Source organism: Vulpes lagopus, chromosome 10 (genome assembly GCF_018345385.1).
Source record: "Vulpes lagopus strain Blue_001 chromosome 10, ASM1834538v1, whole genome shotgun sequence".
Classification (NCBI taxonomy): domain Eukaryota; kingdom Metazoa; phylum Chordata; class Mammalia; order Carnivora; family Canidae; genus Vulpes; species Vulpes lagopus.
Genome location: NC_054833.1, coordinates 73,036,021 through 73,055,861, shown reverse-complemented (window position 1 = coordinate 73,055,861; position 19,841 = coordinate 73,036,021). Strand labels below are relative to the sequence as shown.

General features: G+C 34.5%; 1 protein-coding gene across 4 annotated transcripts in view; it reads left to right on the top strand.

The window, feature by feature from the left end:
- Window positions 1–19,841, top strand: part of EFCAB7 (EF-hand calcium binding domain 7) — a 46,839-nt gene that overhangs the window by 7,830 nt on the left and 19,168 nt on the right. For 3 of the 4 annotated variants that reach the window (XM_041772006.1, XM_041772004.1, XM_041772003.1), the window contains 5 exons: window positions 182–268; window positions 1,008–1,203; window positions 1,834–1,955; window positions 14,326–14,467; window positions 19,130–19,239. In XM_041772006.1, coding sequence (XP_041627940.1) covers window positions 182–268; window positions 1,008–1,203; window positions 1,834–1,955; window positions 14,326–14,467; window positions 19,130–19,239 — 657 coding nt within the window. The remainder of the gene's footprint in view (window positions 1–181; window positions 269–1,007; window positions 1,204–1,833; window positions 1,956–14,325; window positions 14,468–19,129; window positions 19,240–19,841) is intronic. The other variant, XM_041772007.1, reaches the window with a different exon arrangement.

Genomic DNA, 19,841 nt, shown 5'->3' with positions numbered 1-19,841 from the left:
TGAAATTTTATTTTATATAAGTTTCATTCTTGTTTGACATAATACTCATTCTGAGATTTATAATGAAACTATATATTCAAACTGACTTGTAGAAAAGATTAAAATGAATTTCCACTCTCCCTGTTCCCCCACGTAACAAAGTGATATTCATGTTGCTTTAAAATAAATTTTGTTTTTTCAGAGAGGTGAGAAGATGACTCAAGAAGAAGTAAATGCTATAATAAGTTTGGCAGATGTAAATGCTGATGGCAAATTTGACTATATCAAGGTACGTCAGTTCATGTTAATGTAAATTTGTATACCGTGTAGGAGAAGAATTTTTATTTCTATTTTTTAATTTTTTTTCAGGCAAAACAGACTTTATTTTTTTCTTTTTTTTATGTTTTGCAATTTTATTTATTTTATTTTTTTAAAATAAAAAAAGTAGTCCAGTAGTGTGTTCAATTTGCCAACATACAGAATAACACCCAGTGGTCATCCTGTGAATTTTTAAAGGGGCACATCTTTTTAATATTGGCAGTGACACACTGAATATGTTGTGTAGAAATTGTACCTGAAATTAAATCTGAAGAGTTTTGTAATCTGATGACTGTATTTGAAATAATAAAGGTAAAATACATGCATGTGCTCACACACAGCAGACACATGCTCAAACATAGAGACTCCAGGAATATACCTTTTCTGGGGTGGAAGAATCATAAAAAATTATTTAGAAAAAAACTCAACTCAAGTCTACACATGTCTTATAAAAAAATAATAAATCACCTCTCTTTGTGTAACATTTTATTTTCACTCAGAGTATGACCTCCTCATTGAATCGTGGCTGCATTTCACTAGGTCACTTGAGGGTGGTCAGTCTGATTCAAGAAAATAAAATGAGTAACCAAGTTCAATAGGAAATATATGCCATCTATCAGTCTATCCCTTGCCTACTAATGTGCATTTGCCTCTTCGTAGATGTATGATTGAATGTTCCACCCACTGGACTACTTTTTTATTTCCTGTAGTTTTGTAAAGTATATATGACAACCAATGAGCAATGTCTCAAAACTACTGTGGAAAAACTGGAGGTTGATAGTAAACTGAGGCGTCAACAGTTTGGAAGCCACATTGAAGGATCCCCTGAAAGGGACCCATCACCAGTACCAAAACCATCGCCTAGAACCATAAGAAAAACTGATCAGGAAACATTCTCAAATAAAGGTATTTACTTTTGACACTAAGGATTTCTTGATCAAGAATGAACAGTCAGGGATCCCTGGGTGGCGCAGCGATTTGGCGCCTGCCTTTGGTCCAGGGCGCGATCCTGGAGATCCGGGATTGAGTCCCACATCGGGCTCCCGATGCATGGAGCCTGCTTCTCCCTCTGCCTGTGTCTCTGCCTCTCTCTCTCTCTCTCTGTGTGACTATCATAAATAAAAATAAATAAATTAAAAAAAAGAATGAACAGTCATATTCGGGTATATTTGTCTACTATCTTAATGATAAATGAGAATCCAACTTTTGTTAGCTACTATTTCTAGACTCTCAGCTATAAAAATCTATTGAAGTAAAAATTTTATTATGGAACTTGACCTGGCTATGCTTATTATATTTTGTTAAAACTAAAATTTTAGGGTAAGAGTGACATGTTGAAATATAGAACCTTATTAGTAGCCAATATATTAGGGACCATTAAAGTCTGATAAATATGAAACTTCTAACTTATTTCAATAGGAAGAACAAAAAGAAGGAAATTAATGCACATGTAGTTTTTTGCTACACTGTTTAGAAACAGACTTAGTATTGACAACTTTTCATAATGTGAGACCAAATAACTATTACTTGTTACAGGTGATATGAGGAGTTCTCTACTGGCAGCAACCAGAAAGTTCAAAACATCTGTTTCCTTTACAATTACCATGGATGTTAATAGCAACCGAAACTCAAAGTTAACTGAGCCAGACTCAATAAAGGTATTGTATTTTATATATATGTATATATATACATATACATATATATATATATATATTTTTTTTTTTTAAGATTTAATTTTTTTATTTGAGAGAGTGCATACATGAACAGGGGAAGGGGCAGAGGGACTGGCACTCTCCCTGCTGAGCAGGGAGACCTGACTTGGGGGTGAATCCCAGGACCCTGAGATCATGACCTGAGCTGAAGTCAGACACTTAACCAACTGAGCCACCCAGGCACCCCAAAGGTAGAGTATTTTAAATTAATAGGTAAGACTTTTTCTAAAAAAAAATTTGACATTAAGTTTATAAGTAACTATTTGGTGTCTACAGAGAACCAGTAAAGTTTGTGAATAATTCTCTTGAGATATTTCTCTGGATTACAGCATTTCTACCTATGTCTATTTTAATAATACTAAAGTAAAAATGATGAATAAGAATATTATTAAAAGGTCTTTAGTTTGAAAATGATGATCCTTTAATTTTTGAACCTGAAGAATTATCTGATTATGTACTTTGCCAAGCAATTTTTAAGTTTTGTTTAACAAATAGTTTCCATAGGTATTTCTTATAAATAAATCATTCATTCAATATCAATTCCTGTGAGAGAAAGACAACAAAGTCACTTTACTAAGTCAATATTTGTGGAGTGTTAATATTGATCTTCTTCCTTTGTTTTCCCTTTTTAGACTCAACCTTTACTAGTTTTCTTTCAACAGAAAATAATAGCTACAGAAATATAAAACATTAACTGGAAACTGCTAGGATACATTAAAAATGTGTACCTAGAGACCTCTGTAAAAGGGGGAAAAATGGTTATGACCACATACTGTAACTGCTGTTAGAAAACTGAACTGATTGTTCTCAAGGGCTACATTTTTGTTTCAAATAACAACTCTGTATTTGTTATTGAACTCTGAAGTCCCTTATATCTTTAAATTGCTAGAGAGTGACATTTGTTCTATATTAAAATTTTAAAACATTATCTCCAAGGAATTTTGTTCAGACTGTTTAGGAATCTCTACACCCTAAGCAATTTCATGTGCATGTCCAAAATGTTCACACACAATATTTAGTGTTCTGACAATATTATTTTCCACCAATGAAAGCTTTCTGTATTTTGCAACTAAGTTAAATGCTCATAAAATTAACTTAGTTAAATAATTGTGGGTTACATAATTCAAAAGTATAAACAAATAATTTTACCCAGTGTAAAGACAAAAATATTAATATGGATTATATTAAAATCGTAATAAGGCTTTTTCTCAGTTTCGTGTTCCTGTTAATTGGGCCCTTAGCAATACAGTTTCTTTCTTTTTTTGATCAATACAATTTCTTAATGTAGTTCAACTCAAAAAATACCATTAAAAAGGTAATATATGCCAGCTATTTTGCTTGGTATAAAACATGTATATTATATTAAAAAATAAAAAATTTACTTGACTTTTATTATTATACCAAGGTAGTCCAGCATAGTATTTCATTTATTCAACAAATATTTATTGACTGGTAACTGTGCCAAGCACTGTTTTAGATGCTGATTAAGAGCTTGGGTTAAATCTTAGCTTTGTCACATAGTATATTAACTGTGTGATCTTTGGTAAGTTAGTCAACAATCCTTCTGAGTCTCAGTTTCCTTATCTATAAATTGAGAATAATTATGCTTAGTGTGTTTTTGAAAGATTTAAATCATCTCACATGTATTAAGCATTTAGCACTTGTTCAGTGCCAAGAACATAGTAATAATCACTTTAATAAGTAATATTGTTACTAATATTATTAGAGAACTAAGAAATAAGTGTAGATATTTATATGGGAATGATATGATGAAAATATAAAGAACTTATGCTATATATGTTGTATATGGAGACCTCAATTTAGAGAGACTATCTGAAAAGCTAATAGAGACATCCTGATACAAAGTGATGTCAGCTCAGCCTAGGTTAGTAGGCTGAACATAATAAGGAAGGGACAGATTTTTTTTTTCCTAAAGATTTTATTTACTTATTTGACAGAGAGAGAGAGAGAGAGAGCACAAGCAGATGGGAGTGGCAGGCAGGGAGAGAGGGAGCCTGACTTGGGGCTCAATCCCAGTACCCTGGGATCATTGACCTGATCCGAAGGTAGATGCTTAATGGTTTAACCGACTGAGCCACCCAGGCTCCACAGAAGGGACAGATCTCACAGACAATGTCACAATTAGTCTATAGGCCGTAGTGATTGTGTAACAAAAGACAACATTTTGCATTTAAGACTCAAGAAGCATGGAAGGGTGCTGATGACAAGTAGGAATTAAGTAAAAGATACTAGAAGAATTTAATGATTAAAAGAAGATGGCATACTGTCTACTTTTAAATTCTGTGGCTTTCATATAAAATTTAGCATTTTGGAAATACTTCATAATCTTCATATTACTTATATAATTTACCTGACTTTTTTTTTTTTTTTTAATTTTTATTTATTTATGATAGTCGCAGAGAGAGAGTGAGAGAGAGAGAGAGGCAGAGACACAGGCAGAGGGAGAAGCGGGCTCCATGCACCGGGAGCCCGATGTGGGATTCGATCCCGGGTCTCCAGGATCGCGCCCTGGGCCAAAGGCAGGCGCCAAACCGCTGCGCCACCCAGGGATCCCTACCTGACTTTTTATATCCTATTTCTGATCATGATACTGCCCGCTATTGTTTACTATCTGGTATTTCTTAGATGAGCTGAAATGATTTTTTTTAAATCTGTAAATTAAAAAAATTCTGTTTTTTTAGCATGATTCAGTTGTTTGCATTTTACTTTGAATTTTTAAAATAAATTTCATAAATTTTATTTTTATAATTTAATATTTTTAAAAGATTTTATTTATTTATTTGACAGAAAGAGGGAGAGAGAGCACAAGCAGGGGGAGCTAGCTGCAGGCAGAAGGAGAAGGAGGAGCAAGCTCCCAGCAAGAGCAGGGAGCCTGATGCAGGCCTGGATCCCAGGACTCTGGGATCATGACCTGAGCATAAGGCAGATGCTTAATGGACTGAGCCACCTAGGCTCCCCCCATCAGTCTTTATATAACACCCAGTGCTCATTACATCTCTTGCCTTCCTTAATATCCATCACCTGGTTACCCTATACCTCTGCCCTCTCCCCTGCAGTAATCTCAAGTTTGTTTCCTATGATTAAGAGTCTCTTATATAGTTTGTCTCCCTCTTTGATTTCATCTTGTATTTTTCCCTCCTTTCCTTTATGATCCTCTTTTGTTTCTTAAATTCCACATGCATGAAAGTGTATAATTGTCTTTTTCTGACTGACTTATTACACTTAGTGTAAGTGTGATTTATTTTAATTGAGCTTGATAGAGTAAATTACTAGAACTATTAATTATGTTCAAATACTTTATTTTAAACAAATTTGAGTACCTGAATTTCATGTGGAGTAGAGAATTATGGAATTAGGACAGAGGAAGTTCTTTTCAGAACTTAGAAAATTGTTGAAATGGGGTATGCATAAACCAGACTTTAAACTACAAATTCACACAATTAGTGAAGAATGTGAATTACAGGAGCTTTTCTATAGATCACATATAAGTACTTCATCACTATTTTTCTAATCCTGAATTCTGTCTGCTTAGGTTTTGTAGTGTGCAAGGAATGTCAGGAGTTTTTCTTTGAGAGAAGAATAGAGAAAATAGACTAGAATTTTCTCTAATTCTAGAAAAAACTAGAGTTAGAGAAAACCCAAACCATGAGTTAAACTCCAGAGATGCAATACTTCCTACATACAGGCTCCTAGAATGTGTTTTAAATATGTGTTGATAGAGTATAAAACACAAATGTTCTAGAACATATGCATATGTGTGTATAATATGTTGTATAACATTTGCTTTATTTATGTCTATGTGTATAACAATACAAATATAAATAGTTTAAATATTGTCTGAATTTTTGTGAAGTCTCTAAATAATTTTGTTATAAAAGTTTCTCATATTTTCAAAATGATGATCAATTCAGCTTGTCAGTTAGATGGCAATACATATAAATTCCTCTAAGTCTATGCTAGATCTACAGCTTAATAATTTTACCTCACCTAAAACTTTAATAATAATATAGAATTGTGTGTCAAAACAAATTACATTCTCTACAGCTTTCCAAGAAAAATGTAACTTTACTGATGATACATTTAAGTTTTTTGATAGGTAGCATTTTCAACTCAACTATTTTTAATTTGTGCTTTTCAGCATTTCCTTATACATTGTGATTTAAAATAAATAAAATTTGTATATAACAAATGAGTTAATAGTTCTTTTTCCTTTTATATAAATTTACCTGAATTGGTAGAATATAGCACCACCTTATGCCCTGTGTAAGAATTACAAGCTACTATTTTATTTCTGCTTTATACTGTTTAAAAAAAACTGTATCACACGTAAAATTTCTTACTCTTGTCATTCTAATAGTTTTTTAAAAAACTCAGCCTCCTTCCATTTTTCTCATAATACTCAAACTGTCAACTTAATCTATAATCCTTTCAAGTTGATTTATTTGAATGAGCCAGCCACTTTATCAGTACTTTTTTCTTTTAAGTTATAACATTTTAGTCTAAGTTCTAGAGGAAAAGCTTTGTGTGATTAAAAGTCTATTTGTTTTAAAGAAATTTAGATTGAATAAACATTGGGTTTTTAATAACTCTGGCAGATCTTAAGAATTTGCTTCCTTTTATGCAGGAGAGCTACAAATTCTAGTAGTCATTATTCAGTATTAGAATAATCTGATTGTTACATTGAAGCTTGATATAAATAATGTGGCATTTGTCTTTTTTCTATTTTATAATAGCTGTTCCACCTTTTTACAGCTTTCTTTTTTTTAAGATTTTATTTATTCATTCATTCATTCATTCATTCATTCATGAGAGAGGCAGAGACATAGGCAGAAAGAGAAGCAGGGAGCCCCACATGAGACTCAGTCCTGGATCTCCAGGATCACACCCTGGAACCCTGAAGGCAGATGCTTAACTGCTGAGCCATCCAGGCATCCCTTTTTACAGCCTTCTTAACCATGTATTGTAGTATCTAGATTAGTAGTATATTTCCAAGGAAACTTAAAAATTTCCTTTCTGTACTTTTTCTAAAACTGGAATTTAGGAAAGACCTCCAATAATAATGTTTAAACCCACTCCCCATGTAAAGCCATCTCCTGCCAGCCCATGGCACTGCCCCCAAGAAGTATAATACGCACATGGAAAAATTCTTACATTTGAGTTTCTCAAATGTCAGAAATTATTATGTTCACTATCAGTGTACCAGGCAAAATGCATTACAGGCATGCCTCATTTTATTACATTTCACTTTATTGCACTCCACAGATATTGCATTTTTAAAAGGTTTTATTCATGTAAGTAAGCTCTACATCCAACATAGGGCTCAGATTCATGACCCCTAGATCTAGAGTTGCATGTACCTCTGACTGAGCCAGTCCCTGCATTTTTTTTTTAATTGAAGGTTTATGGCAACCCTGTGTCAAGCAAGTCTGTTGGTACCATTTTTCAACAGTATTTGCTCACTTTGTGTCTCTGTATCACATTTTGATAATTCTTGTAGTATTCTTAAAAGTATAATAAAACTTTCATTATATTTGTTATGGTTATCTCTGATCAGTGATTATGAGTTACTGAAAGTTTAAATGATCAGTATTTTTTAGCAATAAAGTATCTTTTAATTAAGGTATATACATTTTTTTTAGACATAATGCTTAACTATAGTATAGTGCATGCTTAAACTATAGTATAGTGTAAACATAGCTTTTATATGCACTGGGAAAACAAAAAATTTGTTTGACTTGCTTTATTGTGGTATTCATTTTATTGAATGGTCTGGAGCCAAACCTGCAATATATCTCTGAGGTACGCCTGTTATTTTTTAGTTTAAACACTTTTTTAACCGTGGGGGAGAAGGCTACTACACCCATGATTAAATACAGATTTTCCAGCTATTAAAGAATCTGCATTTTTCAATAAGGAACCCAGATAATTATGTTTATCTTAACATTTAAATATGTGGGTAATTCCAAATGACAATGTTTTCTTATATTTTATTATAGTAGTTTTATAAACATGAGCTTTCTTTTTAACATGAACTTTCTTTACATACTAGTTTTTGAAAAAATCATGGCCAATATTTAAGTGTGAAAAAGAACAGAATTTTAAATATAGCTGGTAGTTTAGAGAGAAAGTAATGAGATCTAGATCCAGCTTTGGTTCTGCAATCAAGGAGAATTTTGTCAAGTAAATTCCTTTATTTTTCAGACTTCCATCAAAAGAGAAGTCTGGACTGGATTGCTTTTTTTTTTCTTTTTTAAGATTTTATTTATTTATTGAGACACACACACAGAGAGGCAGAGACACAGGCAGAGGGAGAAGCAGGCTCCATGCAGGGAACCTGACATGGGACTCGATCCCAGATCTCCAGGATCACACTCTGGGCTGCAGGCGGTGCTAAACCACTGCGCCACCGGGGCTGCCCTGGACTTTGGATTGCTTTTTATACTTCTTCTACTTTAAATATTTTATAATTCTAAACTAATATCCCTTACCATTCCAGATGGGTGATGATAAAAACATATTTATAAAATATTTGAGATGAAACTCCATTTGATAATGCTATAGTCAAAATTGATTTGAAAGGAAAACATGTTTTCCATTTGATGTCAGAATCTTAATTCAAACTATCTCAAATGGTAACTTGTCTAAATACTATGTGAGTATATCTTTCCCTTTCTTCTCTGTAACAATTGTAAGCATCTAGGATTGTGTTGATTATATTACAGTCAATTGGCTTTGAGGTAATGTCAGCATCTGTTGTTAGTCCTTAATAAATTCATATCCAAGGGATTCACAGGAAGGCTATGTGAAAATCTGTATACACTCTTACTCATCATTAATATTTGAATTTGAACTTCTGGCTCAAGCCCCTATTTGAGCCTCATTGAGTTATAAAAATTTAGAATTTAGTATCCAGAGTATATTTTGTTTTGGAAACATGATCTAATGCTAGAAGCATTGATCCAAAAGTCTTAGACTGTCGACCTAATATTTCTACAAACTTCTTGTAAAATTCAGATTCTTTATAACCTCTGGGTACCTTAATTTCTCTGTTTATTAAAATGACTAATTTATATCTACCCCTTATTGCCTCATAGGAATGTTGTTGAAATATATATAATGACTCGTTTCTGTCATGGGCAATATACTTACGAAGATGAATTTCAATAATTTAAGGTCACATTTTAATTTCTCAGAATTAAAAGTACACATATCTTTTATACCCCAAAGGTGTGACAGTGCTTGTGATTAATGACTGACTGAAAGCTTGAGTAATAGTTCAGCAATAATGGTAATTTCTTAAAATTCAGTTTAAGAAGAAATCTCCAAAGAAGAATATAAAAATCAAAAACTTACATAAGTTTAAAAGTAACCAAAACTAAAATAAGAGAAAACAGAGAAAATACATATATCAAAGCTTACAAAGGGTAGTCATCATCTAAATCAAAAGAATTTATTAAAATATGTAACAAAACTACTGAGTCTGTGATAGAGCTAAGAAAATAAGAGGATGAGTAGACATTTCACACAAAATGAGACAAAAACAAACACATGGGGAAAAGTTCAATCTTGCTAGTAATCAGAGAAATTCAAATTAATGCAAAGTTGTTTCACTACCATTTTAATTGTTATGTCATTCTTAACTGCATTAATGTAAAGTGATGCAATACCATATACAAAAATATGTGGAATGCTATAATGAATATTTTATATACCCACACTTAAGAAATCATTCCCTACCACCACTAAATTTTTTAAAAATTTATTTATTTATTTATTTATTTGAGAGACAGAGAGAGCACAAGCTGGGGGAGGGGTAGAAGGAGACAGAAAGAGAGAGCGGATCTCCAGAACACTCTCTGCTTAGCGGACAGCCTGGTGCAGGGCTTCATCCCAGGACCCTGATATCATGACCTGAGCTGAAATCAAGAATTGGATGTTCAACCCATGGAGATACCCAGGTGCTCTCCGTCACCCAGTTTTTTAAATGATAATACTACTGGCCAAGTTATGGTAGTGACAAAATTGTTAACATTCTACATTGTTGATAGTATTATAAAATTGGATCAGTTTCATTAGCCTTAAAAGTGTGTATACTTTTGGCCTAGGAGTTCTTTTGAAGGATACTATTCATGAAAGGAAAAGCATTTGGACAAAGTAGTCTTCATTTTTTAAAAAAATATTTTATTTATTCATGAGAGACACAGGGAGAGAGAGAGGCAGAGCCACAGGCAGAGGGAGAAGCAGGCTCCATTCAGGGAGCCAGATGTGGGACTTGATCCCAGGATTCCAGGATCACACCCTGGGCCAAAGGCGGTGCTAAACCTCTGAGCAACCTGGGCTGCCCAGTAGTCTTCATTTTATTATTATTTATACTGAGAGAAATTAGAAATGACCTAAATATCTAATATTTTAGAAATAAGTAATGGTATACCAACTCAATGAGTAATTATAGAACCAGTTAAGTTGAAAAAATTTAAATATTGCTTAGCAAAATTTTTTTTAATTGTGGAAAAATATACATAACATAAAATCTTCCGTTTTAACAATTTCTAAGTGTATGGTTCTGTGCATTTAAATATATTCACATTGTTGTGCAACTGTCACCACTATCCATCTCCAGAAGCGTTTCATCATCCCCAACTGAATCTGTTTACCCATTGAACAGTAACCCCATTTCCTCCTCTTTCCACTCTTGGCAAATAATGCTCTACTTTCTGCCTCTGAATTTAACTAATCTAGATACCTCATATAAGTGGAATTATACGATATTTGTCCTTTCGTGTCTGGCTTACTTCACTTAGAGTGTCTTCAGTGTTTATGTGGCGCATATGTTAGAATTTTATTCCCTTTTAAGGCTGAATAATATTACATTTGTATGTATATTCTACATTTTGTTTATCCATTCATCTAACAGTAGACATTTGGATTCTTCCCATTTGGCTGTTGTGAATAATGCTGCAATGAAGATGGGTGTACAAATATCTGTTTGAGTCTCTTTTTTCAATATATATCCAGAAATGGAATTGCTGGATCATATAATAATTCTGTGTTTAATTTTGGGGGAAACTGACAAACTTTTCCACAGTGACTTCACATTTCATATTCTTACTAGCATTGTACAAGAGTTCCAATTTCTCCACGTCCTTGTCAGCACTTGTTATTTTTTGTGTTTTTAGCTTTTTTTTTTTTTTTTTTTTAATAGCCATCCTATTGGGTAGGAAGGAGTAGCTCATTGTGGTTCTGGTTTGCATTTCCCTAATGATGCGATATTGAGTATCTTTTCATGTGCTTATTGGCCATCTGGTATGTTCTTTGGAATAATGTCTACTCAAGTCTTAAGACTATTCTTTAATTGGGCTTTTTAGGTTTTTGCTGTTGAGTTGTAAGTTTTTAATATATTCTGGATATTAATTCATTTTCAGATATATGACTGTAAATATGTTCTCCCATTCTGTGGGCTGCTTTTTCACTGTGTTGATAGTGTCCTTTGATGCACAAAGGTTTTTAATTTTGATGAAGTCCAGTTTGTATTTTTTTCTAGCCTGTGTTTTTGGTGTCATCTCTAAGAAATCATTGCCAAATCCAATATCATGAAGCTTTTCTACTCTTTCCTTCTTGGAGTTTTTTAGTTTTAGTACTTATATTTAGGTATTTGATCCATTTTATATCAATTTTTGTATATGGTATAAGGTAAGAGTACAAATTAATTATTTTGCACTTGTATATCCAGGTTTCCCAGTCTCATTTGTTGACCAGATTGTCCTTTCTCCTATTGAATGGTCTTAGTATCCTTTAAAAAAAAAATTGTTTATTTATTTTAGAAACAGATCCTGCATGTGAGCAGGAATAGGGATGTAGGGATTTAGAAGGGAAGGGAAAAGGACAAGCAGACTCTGAGCAAAGCACAAAACCTGGCACTGGGCCAGCTCTCATGATCATAAGGCCATGACCTGAGCCAAAACCTAGAGTCGGAGGCTTAACTGACTGAGCTATCCAGATGCCCCTGGTCTTGGCATTCTTGTTGAAAATTACCTGACCATATATGTGAGAATTTTTTTCTGGCCTATTTATACCATTAGTCTATATATTTGTCTTTATGCCAGTATTACACTGTTTTGATTACTGTAGCTTTGAAGTAAGTTTTGAAATCAGGATATGTAAGTCCTCCCAACTTGTTCTTATTTTTTAATAGCAAAATATTTTGGATATGACATTAAATGGAAAAGACATAATATAAAAAAGGTTAATTAGAATGTAAATAATGGGTTTTTATGTAAAGCCAGTATTAGGATGGATTACATGGAAATCAAACTAGGATGATAGAATTATGGAGATTTTTTCCCCTATTTTTAAATTTTCTAATTTTAAGTGTATTTTGATACTATGAAAATAATATTAAATATGAAATTAATTACCATTTGTACAAGAGCAAAATGATGCATAAATACATGTTAGGATAATTTAGCCTTTAAAAGAAGTTAGTAAGAAGTCAGTCTCAGGGCATTTGGGTGACTCAGACGGTTAAGCATCTGCCTTTGGCTCAGGTCATGATCTCAGGGTCCTAGGATCAAGCCCTGCATTGGGCTCCTTGCTCAGTGAGCAGGGAGTCTGCTTCTCCCTCTGTCCCTCCCCTTATTCATGCTTGCTCTCTCTCTCGAATAAATAAAATCTTGACACATTAAAAAAGGAAAGAAATCTTAATGTAATTATGTTTGTTCTCACCTTTTTAGTGCCGTAGTAGATAATTCTATTAGGGATTACTGGTATTTTTTTATTTTATTATTCACATCTAATGCATACCTTTTCAGTAGCTTTCTTAATATTAGTGAAATCTTGGCCTTATTACCTAAATATCCTTCCAGATAATTTTTCAAAATAATTTTTTTAAAGTCCCTTCAAAACCTTATAAATATGTTTGGAAGCCATTAGGAGTAGAACAGAAGTATATTTTACATTATAGGTAAACAAGCCTAATAATAAATTAAAGACCATTTTTGTACATATGGCAATGGCAAAATTCCTCATACCTTCAGTGGAGAATTTTTTACTTTTTTTTTTTAAGATTTTATTTATTTATTCATGAGAGACACATAGAGAGAGAGTGAGGCAGAGACACAGAGGGAGAAGCAGGCTCCATGCAGGGAGCCCGATGTGGGACTCGATCCCAGGTCCCCAGGATCACACCCTGGGCCAAAGGCAGCGCTAACCTGCTGAGCCACCCGGGCTTCCCCAACTTTCTACATATGGCATCATCTTTGAGTTTTATTTTTTATTTTTATATCTCTTTATATTTTTTATATCTCTTTGGTTAAGAGATCCCTTATAGAGCTATTAGTTTCAATCAGAAGGGATTTGGCTAGTCAGAAATTGCAGAATAAATCATATAGAAAAACTTTTCTCTAAACTAATGTTTATCAGCATTTTTCTATAGCTGTAAAACTTATTCAGTGTTCTTTTAGTTACCTGGACTTGAAACAGTTATTTTGGTTGTCATATACATTAACTTTTAAATACAAAGTCATCACTTTTCCTTTTGACATCAGTTTCAGCGGTCCTTAGTCATCTTTAGTATGTTCCAAGCACTAATCCTGCCCTAATTGTGGTAGCAGTATTTTTTTTAAATACTTATTTATTTGAGAGAGAGAGCATGTGAGTGGTGGCAGGGCAGGTGCAAATCCACAAGCTGACTTCCCACTGAATGCAGAGCCTGATCAGGGTGGGAGGTGGGGCAGGTCCTTGATCCCAAGACCCATGAGATCATGCCCTGAGCCAAAACCAAGAGTCGACACTCAATGGACTAAGCCACCTGGTGCCCCTGTAGCAGCATTTTTATTTATTACTTTGTTTCAGTATTTCTTCCACTGTCATGAACCTTATTTTTCTTTTTTCTTTCCATATGTTTTTTCTTAGCTTTTCACTATCTAAACTCCACTAACCCTTCAAGATACAGTTCGTAGATTGCCCTCTCAGTTTACATTGATGGCCACCCCACCATCCCATCAGTCAGATACCATTGAGTACCTACAATGTGCCAGGCATTATTTTAGGAATTAGAGTTATTATTTTGCACATGTAATTATTTTCTTGTTCTAACCATATAGTACTGTCAATTATAATTGAATTGTGTTATGCCTATTTGGTGTGTTGTTTTTACCTCTTAATGATGTCACAAATTCCTGGAAGTCAGTGGCTCTATTTGACATTTCTTTTATATCCTCCTCAGGTTTCTCTTTATTACTCTGCATGCTGGAAACATTTAATAAATGTTTGAAAAATTTTTTTTCCTTCATTTCAGGAATGGCTGTGTGTACAATCAAAAGGTTGCTTTTTCTTAGAAGAAGATGGTGAAATCATTAGTCATCAATATAGGATGCAAATAGTTCAGAGATCCATGGTTTATCTAACAATTAAACCATTAAACCTGAGTCAAGTTGAAGGCAAGTTTAAATTTTTCTTGTATTTTTAAAAATATCATTTCATGTTCCCTTTGAAAATACTTATGTAAGTATTTGGTAGCCTTACTGAAGAAAATGTACCTAAGAAACATGGTTGCATTTCTTTCTTTTTTTTTTTTTTTTTTAGAATAAATTTGTGTTTTTAGTTTTTTTTTTTTTTTTTAAGATTTTATTCATTTATTCATGAGAGACACAGGCAGAGGGAGAAGCAGGCTTTTCACCAGGAGCCTGATGTGGGGACTCGATCCAAGGACTCTGGGGCCATACCCTGAGCCAAAGGCAGACGCTTAACCACTGAGCCACCCAGCCATCCTGGTTACATACATTTCAAGAAAGAAAGCTTTAGTTTATACTTTGACTGTGTTATTATATTTTACAAAGTATTTAAGTTCTTTTCATGTATATTTAAAGCATGTTTTATTTTAAATCATTTATTTATTTATTTATTAAAGTTAGTGGCTTTATTATTATTTTAATTTATTTTTATTTATGATAGAGAGAGAGGCAGAAACAGGTAGAGGGCTAAGCAGGCCCCATGCTGGGAGCCCAACGCGGGACTCGATTCCGGGACTCTAGGATTGTGCCCTGGGCCAAAGGCAGACGCGAAACCGCTGAGCCACCCAGGGATCCCCTATTTTAAATCATTTAAAAACAAGAACAAAGTGTACCCTGGTTTCTTCATGACACAGAATGAACTTTTTATTTACTAATTAATTTTTAGCTTTTCCATTTGTCAGTTTTTTAAATTAATATGTTTAAGAGAAGTTATGTAGAAACATAATTTGGAGCAATACGAAATACAAACAATTTTGTTTTTAAGATTTTATTTATTTATTCATGAGAGACACGGGGAGAAGGCAGAGACATAGGCAGAGGAAGAAGCAGGCTCCTCGGAGGGAGCCCGATGCGGGACTCAATCCTGGAACCCTGGGATCATTCACTGAGTCGAAGGCAGGTGCCCAACCGCTGAGTTACCCAGGCATCCCAGTGCAAATATTTTTGAATACCCTCAAAGTCCTATGTCATATGACTTCAACAACCTTTCTTAATAATCACTGCATTCACATTAATTTTTTTTTAGTATATAAATGCTGGATACAAATTAATAGCCTGTCTAAAATGGTTATTATAAAAAAATAAAATGGTTATTATATAATTTTTAATTAGGGAAAATGTCTATAGGGGTGCTTTCCCTAGATATCCTTTTAATGTTCATCATTCTAAGTATCAATTTTTCTTTTTCTTTTATTGTGTTTACATAAGAACATGTTTATTTTAAATCTTTTTTTTTCTTAAGATATTATTTATTTATTCATGAGAGACACAGAGAGAGAGGCAGAGACACAGGCAGAGGGAGGAGCAGGCTCCATGCAGGGAACACAACGTGGGACTCGATCCCAGGTCTCCAGGATCATGCCCTGGGCTGAAGGTAGCGCTAAACCGCTGAGCCACCCAGGCTGCCCAAGAACATAATTTATTACTAGAAGATTCTTTCCCACTCCATTCTTTTTGCCTCCTAAAATAGAGATTTGAATGGTTTTCAGTGTATATCGTGGGATACTTACGACATTTTGGTGGTTGGTAGTGTTTTGTTTTTTTTTTAAAGATTTAAAAAAAATTTATTCATGAGGGGGGGGGGCAGAGACACAGGCAGGCTCCATGCATGGAGCCTGACATGGGACTCAATCCCAGGTCTCCAGGATCATGCCCCAGGCTGAAGGCGATGCTAAACCGCTGAGCCACCAGGTCTGCTCAATTCTGCATATTCTTAAGAGCAAGATCCTCTTTTCACTTATTAGTTATTTATTGAGGACCTAATATATCCTAAAGTAACACTTTAGGTGCTTAGGATACATCAGAGTACAAAAAAGACAAAAATCCTTGCCCTTATAAACTTAATGTTCTAGTGGGAAAAACTAACAATAAATACAAAACGTAATAAAGAGTAAATGATATGCTATGTTAGAAAGTGCTAAGTGCTATGGGAAAAATAGAGAGGGATAGGGCATTGTGAATACTGAGGGAATATGAGTTGCCATTGTAATGGAGTGGTTAGTGTATGCTTCATTAAGAAGTTGACATTTGAGCAAAGACTTTGAAAGAGGTGTATCAATTATCAACTGCTATATAACAAATTACCCCAAAACTCAGTGACTTAAACAATTGTTCACTTGTAAGCAGGTTTGCTAGATATCTTGTTTTGACCTGGGCTTTGCTTTTCTCTGGGGGACTCACTCATGCATCTGTGATCAACAGCAGATTAGCTCATAGTTGGCTTTATTGGACTTGGCTGGGCTTGCTCTATATGAGGTCTTAGCTGGGACAACTTGACTCTGTCTCATATAATCTCTTACGTTCTAGTGAGCTAGCCTGGACTTGTTCTCTCGGTATAACAGGGATTTGAAAGAAAAAGCAGGGACACCTGGGCGGCTCAACGTTTGAGTGTCTGCCTTTGGCTCAGGGTGTGATCCCAGAGTTCAGGGATGGAGTCCCGCATCAGGCACTCTGCATGGAGCCTGCTTCTCCTCCCTTTTCCTATGTCTCTGCCTCCCTCTCTGTGTCTCTCATGAATAAATAAATAAAATCTTAAAAAGAAAAAAAAAAAAAGGAAGAAAAAGCAAGAGCACTTAGGGCTTCCTGAGCCTTGGGCTCAGAACTGGCACATTATTTTTGCTATATTCTGTTGTTCACAGCAAGTAACAAAGCAAGTTCAGATTTATAAGATAGAGAAATAGACTTCATCTCTTGTTGGAGGAGCTGCAAAGTCAAATTGCAGTGGGCTGTGATTACAGAGAAGGCAGCCATTTCTGCTGTCTTCCACAGAAGGCAAGGAAATAAGCCTTATGGATGTAGGGCTGGTGGAAAGGAGAGGTGAAGAGTAGAAGTGGCAGTGCATTCCACACAGAGGGAATACTCCGTCAGAGGCTCTGAGGTGACAGTGTGCCTGGAGAGAGAGAGAGAGAGAGAGAGAGTTAGAACAGCAAGGTGATTAGGATGGGTAGAATAAGGTAGGAGAATGAAGGAATGAAGTAGGAGATGAGGACAGGGAGGAACCAGGACAAAATTAGGTAGAGCTGATTTTGTTTGTTTGTTTGTTTTTGCCATAATGAAGACTTGGGCTTCTGAGAGAAATGAGGAAGCATAGGAGGATTTTCCCCATGGCTGCCCTCATGATTTTCTCTTTTATCTTTAATATAACTGTTAGAATATATGTCTAGGTGCTTGCGTTTTTCTTGTTAGTGCTGTTATTGTGAGGTTCATTTGTTTGTATTTACTCTGCTTGGATTTTTTTGGCTTCTTGTCTTTCATTATTTTTTGAAAATTTTCTACCTTTATTTCTTCAAGTATTTTTTCTGGTCTCTCTTCTTCTACTTGTATGGTGCATGACATCTTGTCTTCTGTGCTGTACCAGAGATAAGCCAATGCTTGCATCTCCTCTCTTCTTGCAAAGGTGTCTTTTCTTGGTTTTCAGGATCCTTGGTTGCCCTGAGACCTCAGCTCTGATGAGTTCAAAAAAATATGATTTTCTAGTTCATGTACTTTTTCTTGTTGTTATATTGGGAGCAACATTATTCCAACTCTCAACTCCATCAGAGGATTTTTAGTAGAGACAGGACATAATTGGCATATTTTGATAAGAGCAATCAGGTTGGGCAGCCCCGGTGGCTCAGCGGTTTAGTGCCGCCTTCAGCCCAGGGCCTGATCCTGGAGACTGGGATCGAGTCCCACATCGGGCTCCCTGCATGGAGCCTGCTTCTCCCTCTGCCTGTGTCTCTGCCCCCCTCTCTCTCTCTCTGTCTGTCTGTCATGAATAAATAAATAAAATCTTAAAAAAAAAAAAGCAGTCAGGTTGCTATATTAGAAATAGATTGAAGAGTACCCAAGAGAAAGCAAGGAGGCCAGCTATGATGCTATTGTAGACTACTAGGATAGTACTGATGATGTTTTGAACCAGGAATGTAGAAGTGATAAGAAGTAGACCTGGATATATTTTGAAGGGTAAACCATAGGATTTTCTGAAGATTGGCTATGATGTGTGAGAGAAGAAAAAAGTTAAAGATAATTTCAAGATTTTTCGCTTGACTAGCAGCGTGGCAACTGGAAGGATGAGTTACTATTTACTGAGCCTGAGAGAGGAGTATAGATGGAGAGTTTTTTTTAAGGGGTTGGGGAAGGTCAGTTTTAGATATAGATATTCAAGTGGAAATGTCAAATAGGCAGTTGATTATATGGATGTAAAGTTCAGAGAAAAGATTCTAGCTGGAGACATAAATTATGGAGTTGTGAGCACATAGATGGGGTCTGACATCTTTTCTATGAGTGCCTCTTCACAGGTAAGCTAGTATTTGGATCTCAGCTCTCTGAAAGGGTTTGTTTTTCCTTGAATTTCTGGCTACTTGGTTGCCTTGCAACCTCAGCTTTCTGATAAATTTAAGAAAGTTATGATTCTTAGAAAGTAGATAGAATATTTCTAGCAAGGTCACCATATATAGTTACAAATGCTATGATGTTTCTATATGAAAATGGGTTGTGGATTTCTTAAAAAGAAATCTAAAGGGGAAAGAAACTACTAACTTCTTTTTTTAGATAGGGGACAGAGTAAGTAGTAATTGCTTATTTTAAGATTTTTTTTTTTTTTAATAGGAAAACCATCCCCTTGGTTATCAGTTGATACTACCTTGTATATTCTTAAGGAAAATGAGAATCAAGCAAACCTACAACTCATGTGTTTTACTGAACTACGAAATAGAGAAGTATACATGTTTATTTCCTAATGTTTAATTTAAAAATATAATATCTCAAGTTTGGGGACACAGTGGTTTTTCTATATTTGTTTTTAACTTTTTATCTTCCCCTCCAATTAGGATATATATAGTACTTAAGCTCTATGCATATTATATGTGCCTTATTAATTGTAATAGATTGTGATTTCTTCTATTTTGCTGAGATTAAGAGCTGAGGATTGATTAGTAGTCTTGGCTTTATAAGTTACAAGTTGTGTGACATTTTACTTTCTTCTCTAAATGCTCAGATGCCTCACATGCTCTTTTTTTTTTTTTTTTTAATGCAGTAAAAATGATCAATGCCAGTGGATTTTTTTCCTAAATACAAGCAATTCAAGACTTTGGAAAAGTTGCTTTAGATGTTTGTCTTACTTATACTACTACTGCAAAAAAGAAAAACTTCAAGATTACTATCCTCAGGCTTGACTCATATTATAGGGTTCAAAAACAGATTGATCTGAAGGAATGCTTTTAAATGATTTTATATATTGCCTGTGGGGTTGTTCTGATCTTTTCTAATTATATATTTACTCAGAGACCAAATATGTGAGGCAGATACATAAATGTGGCTA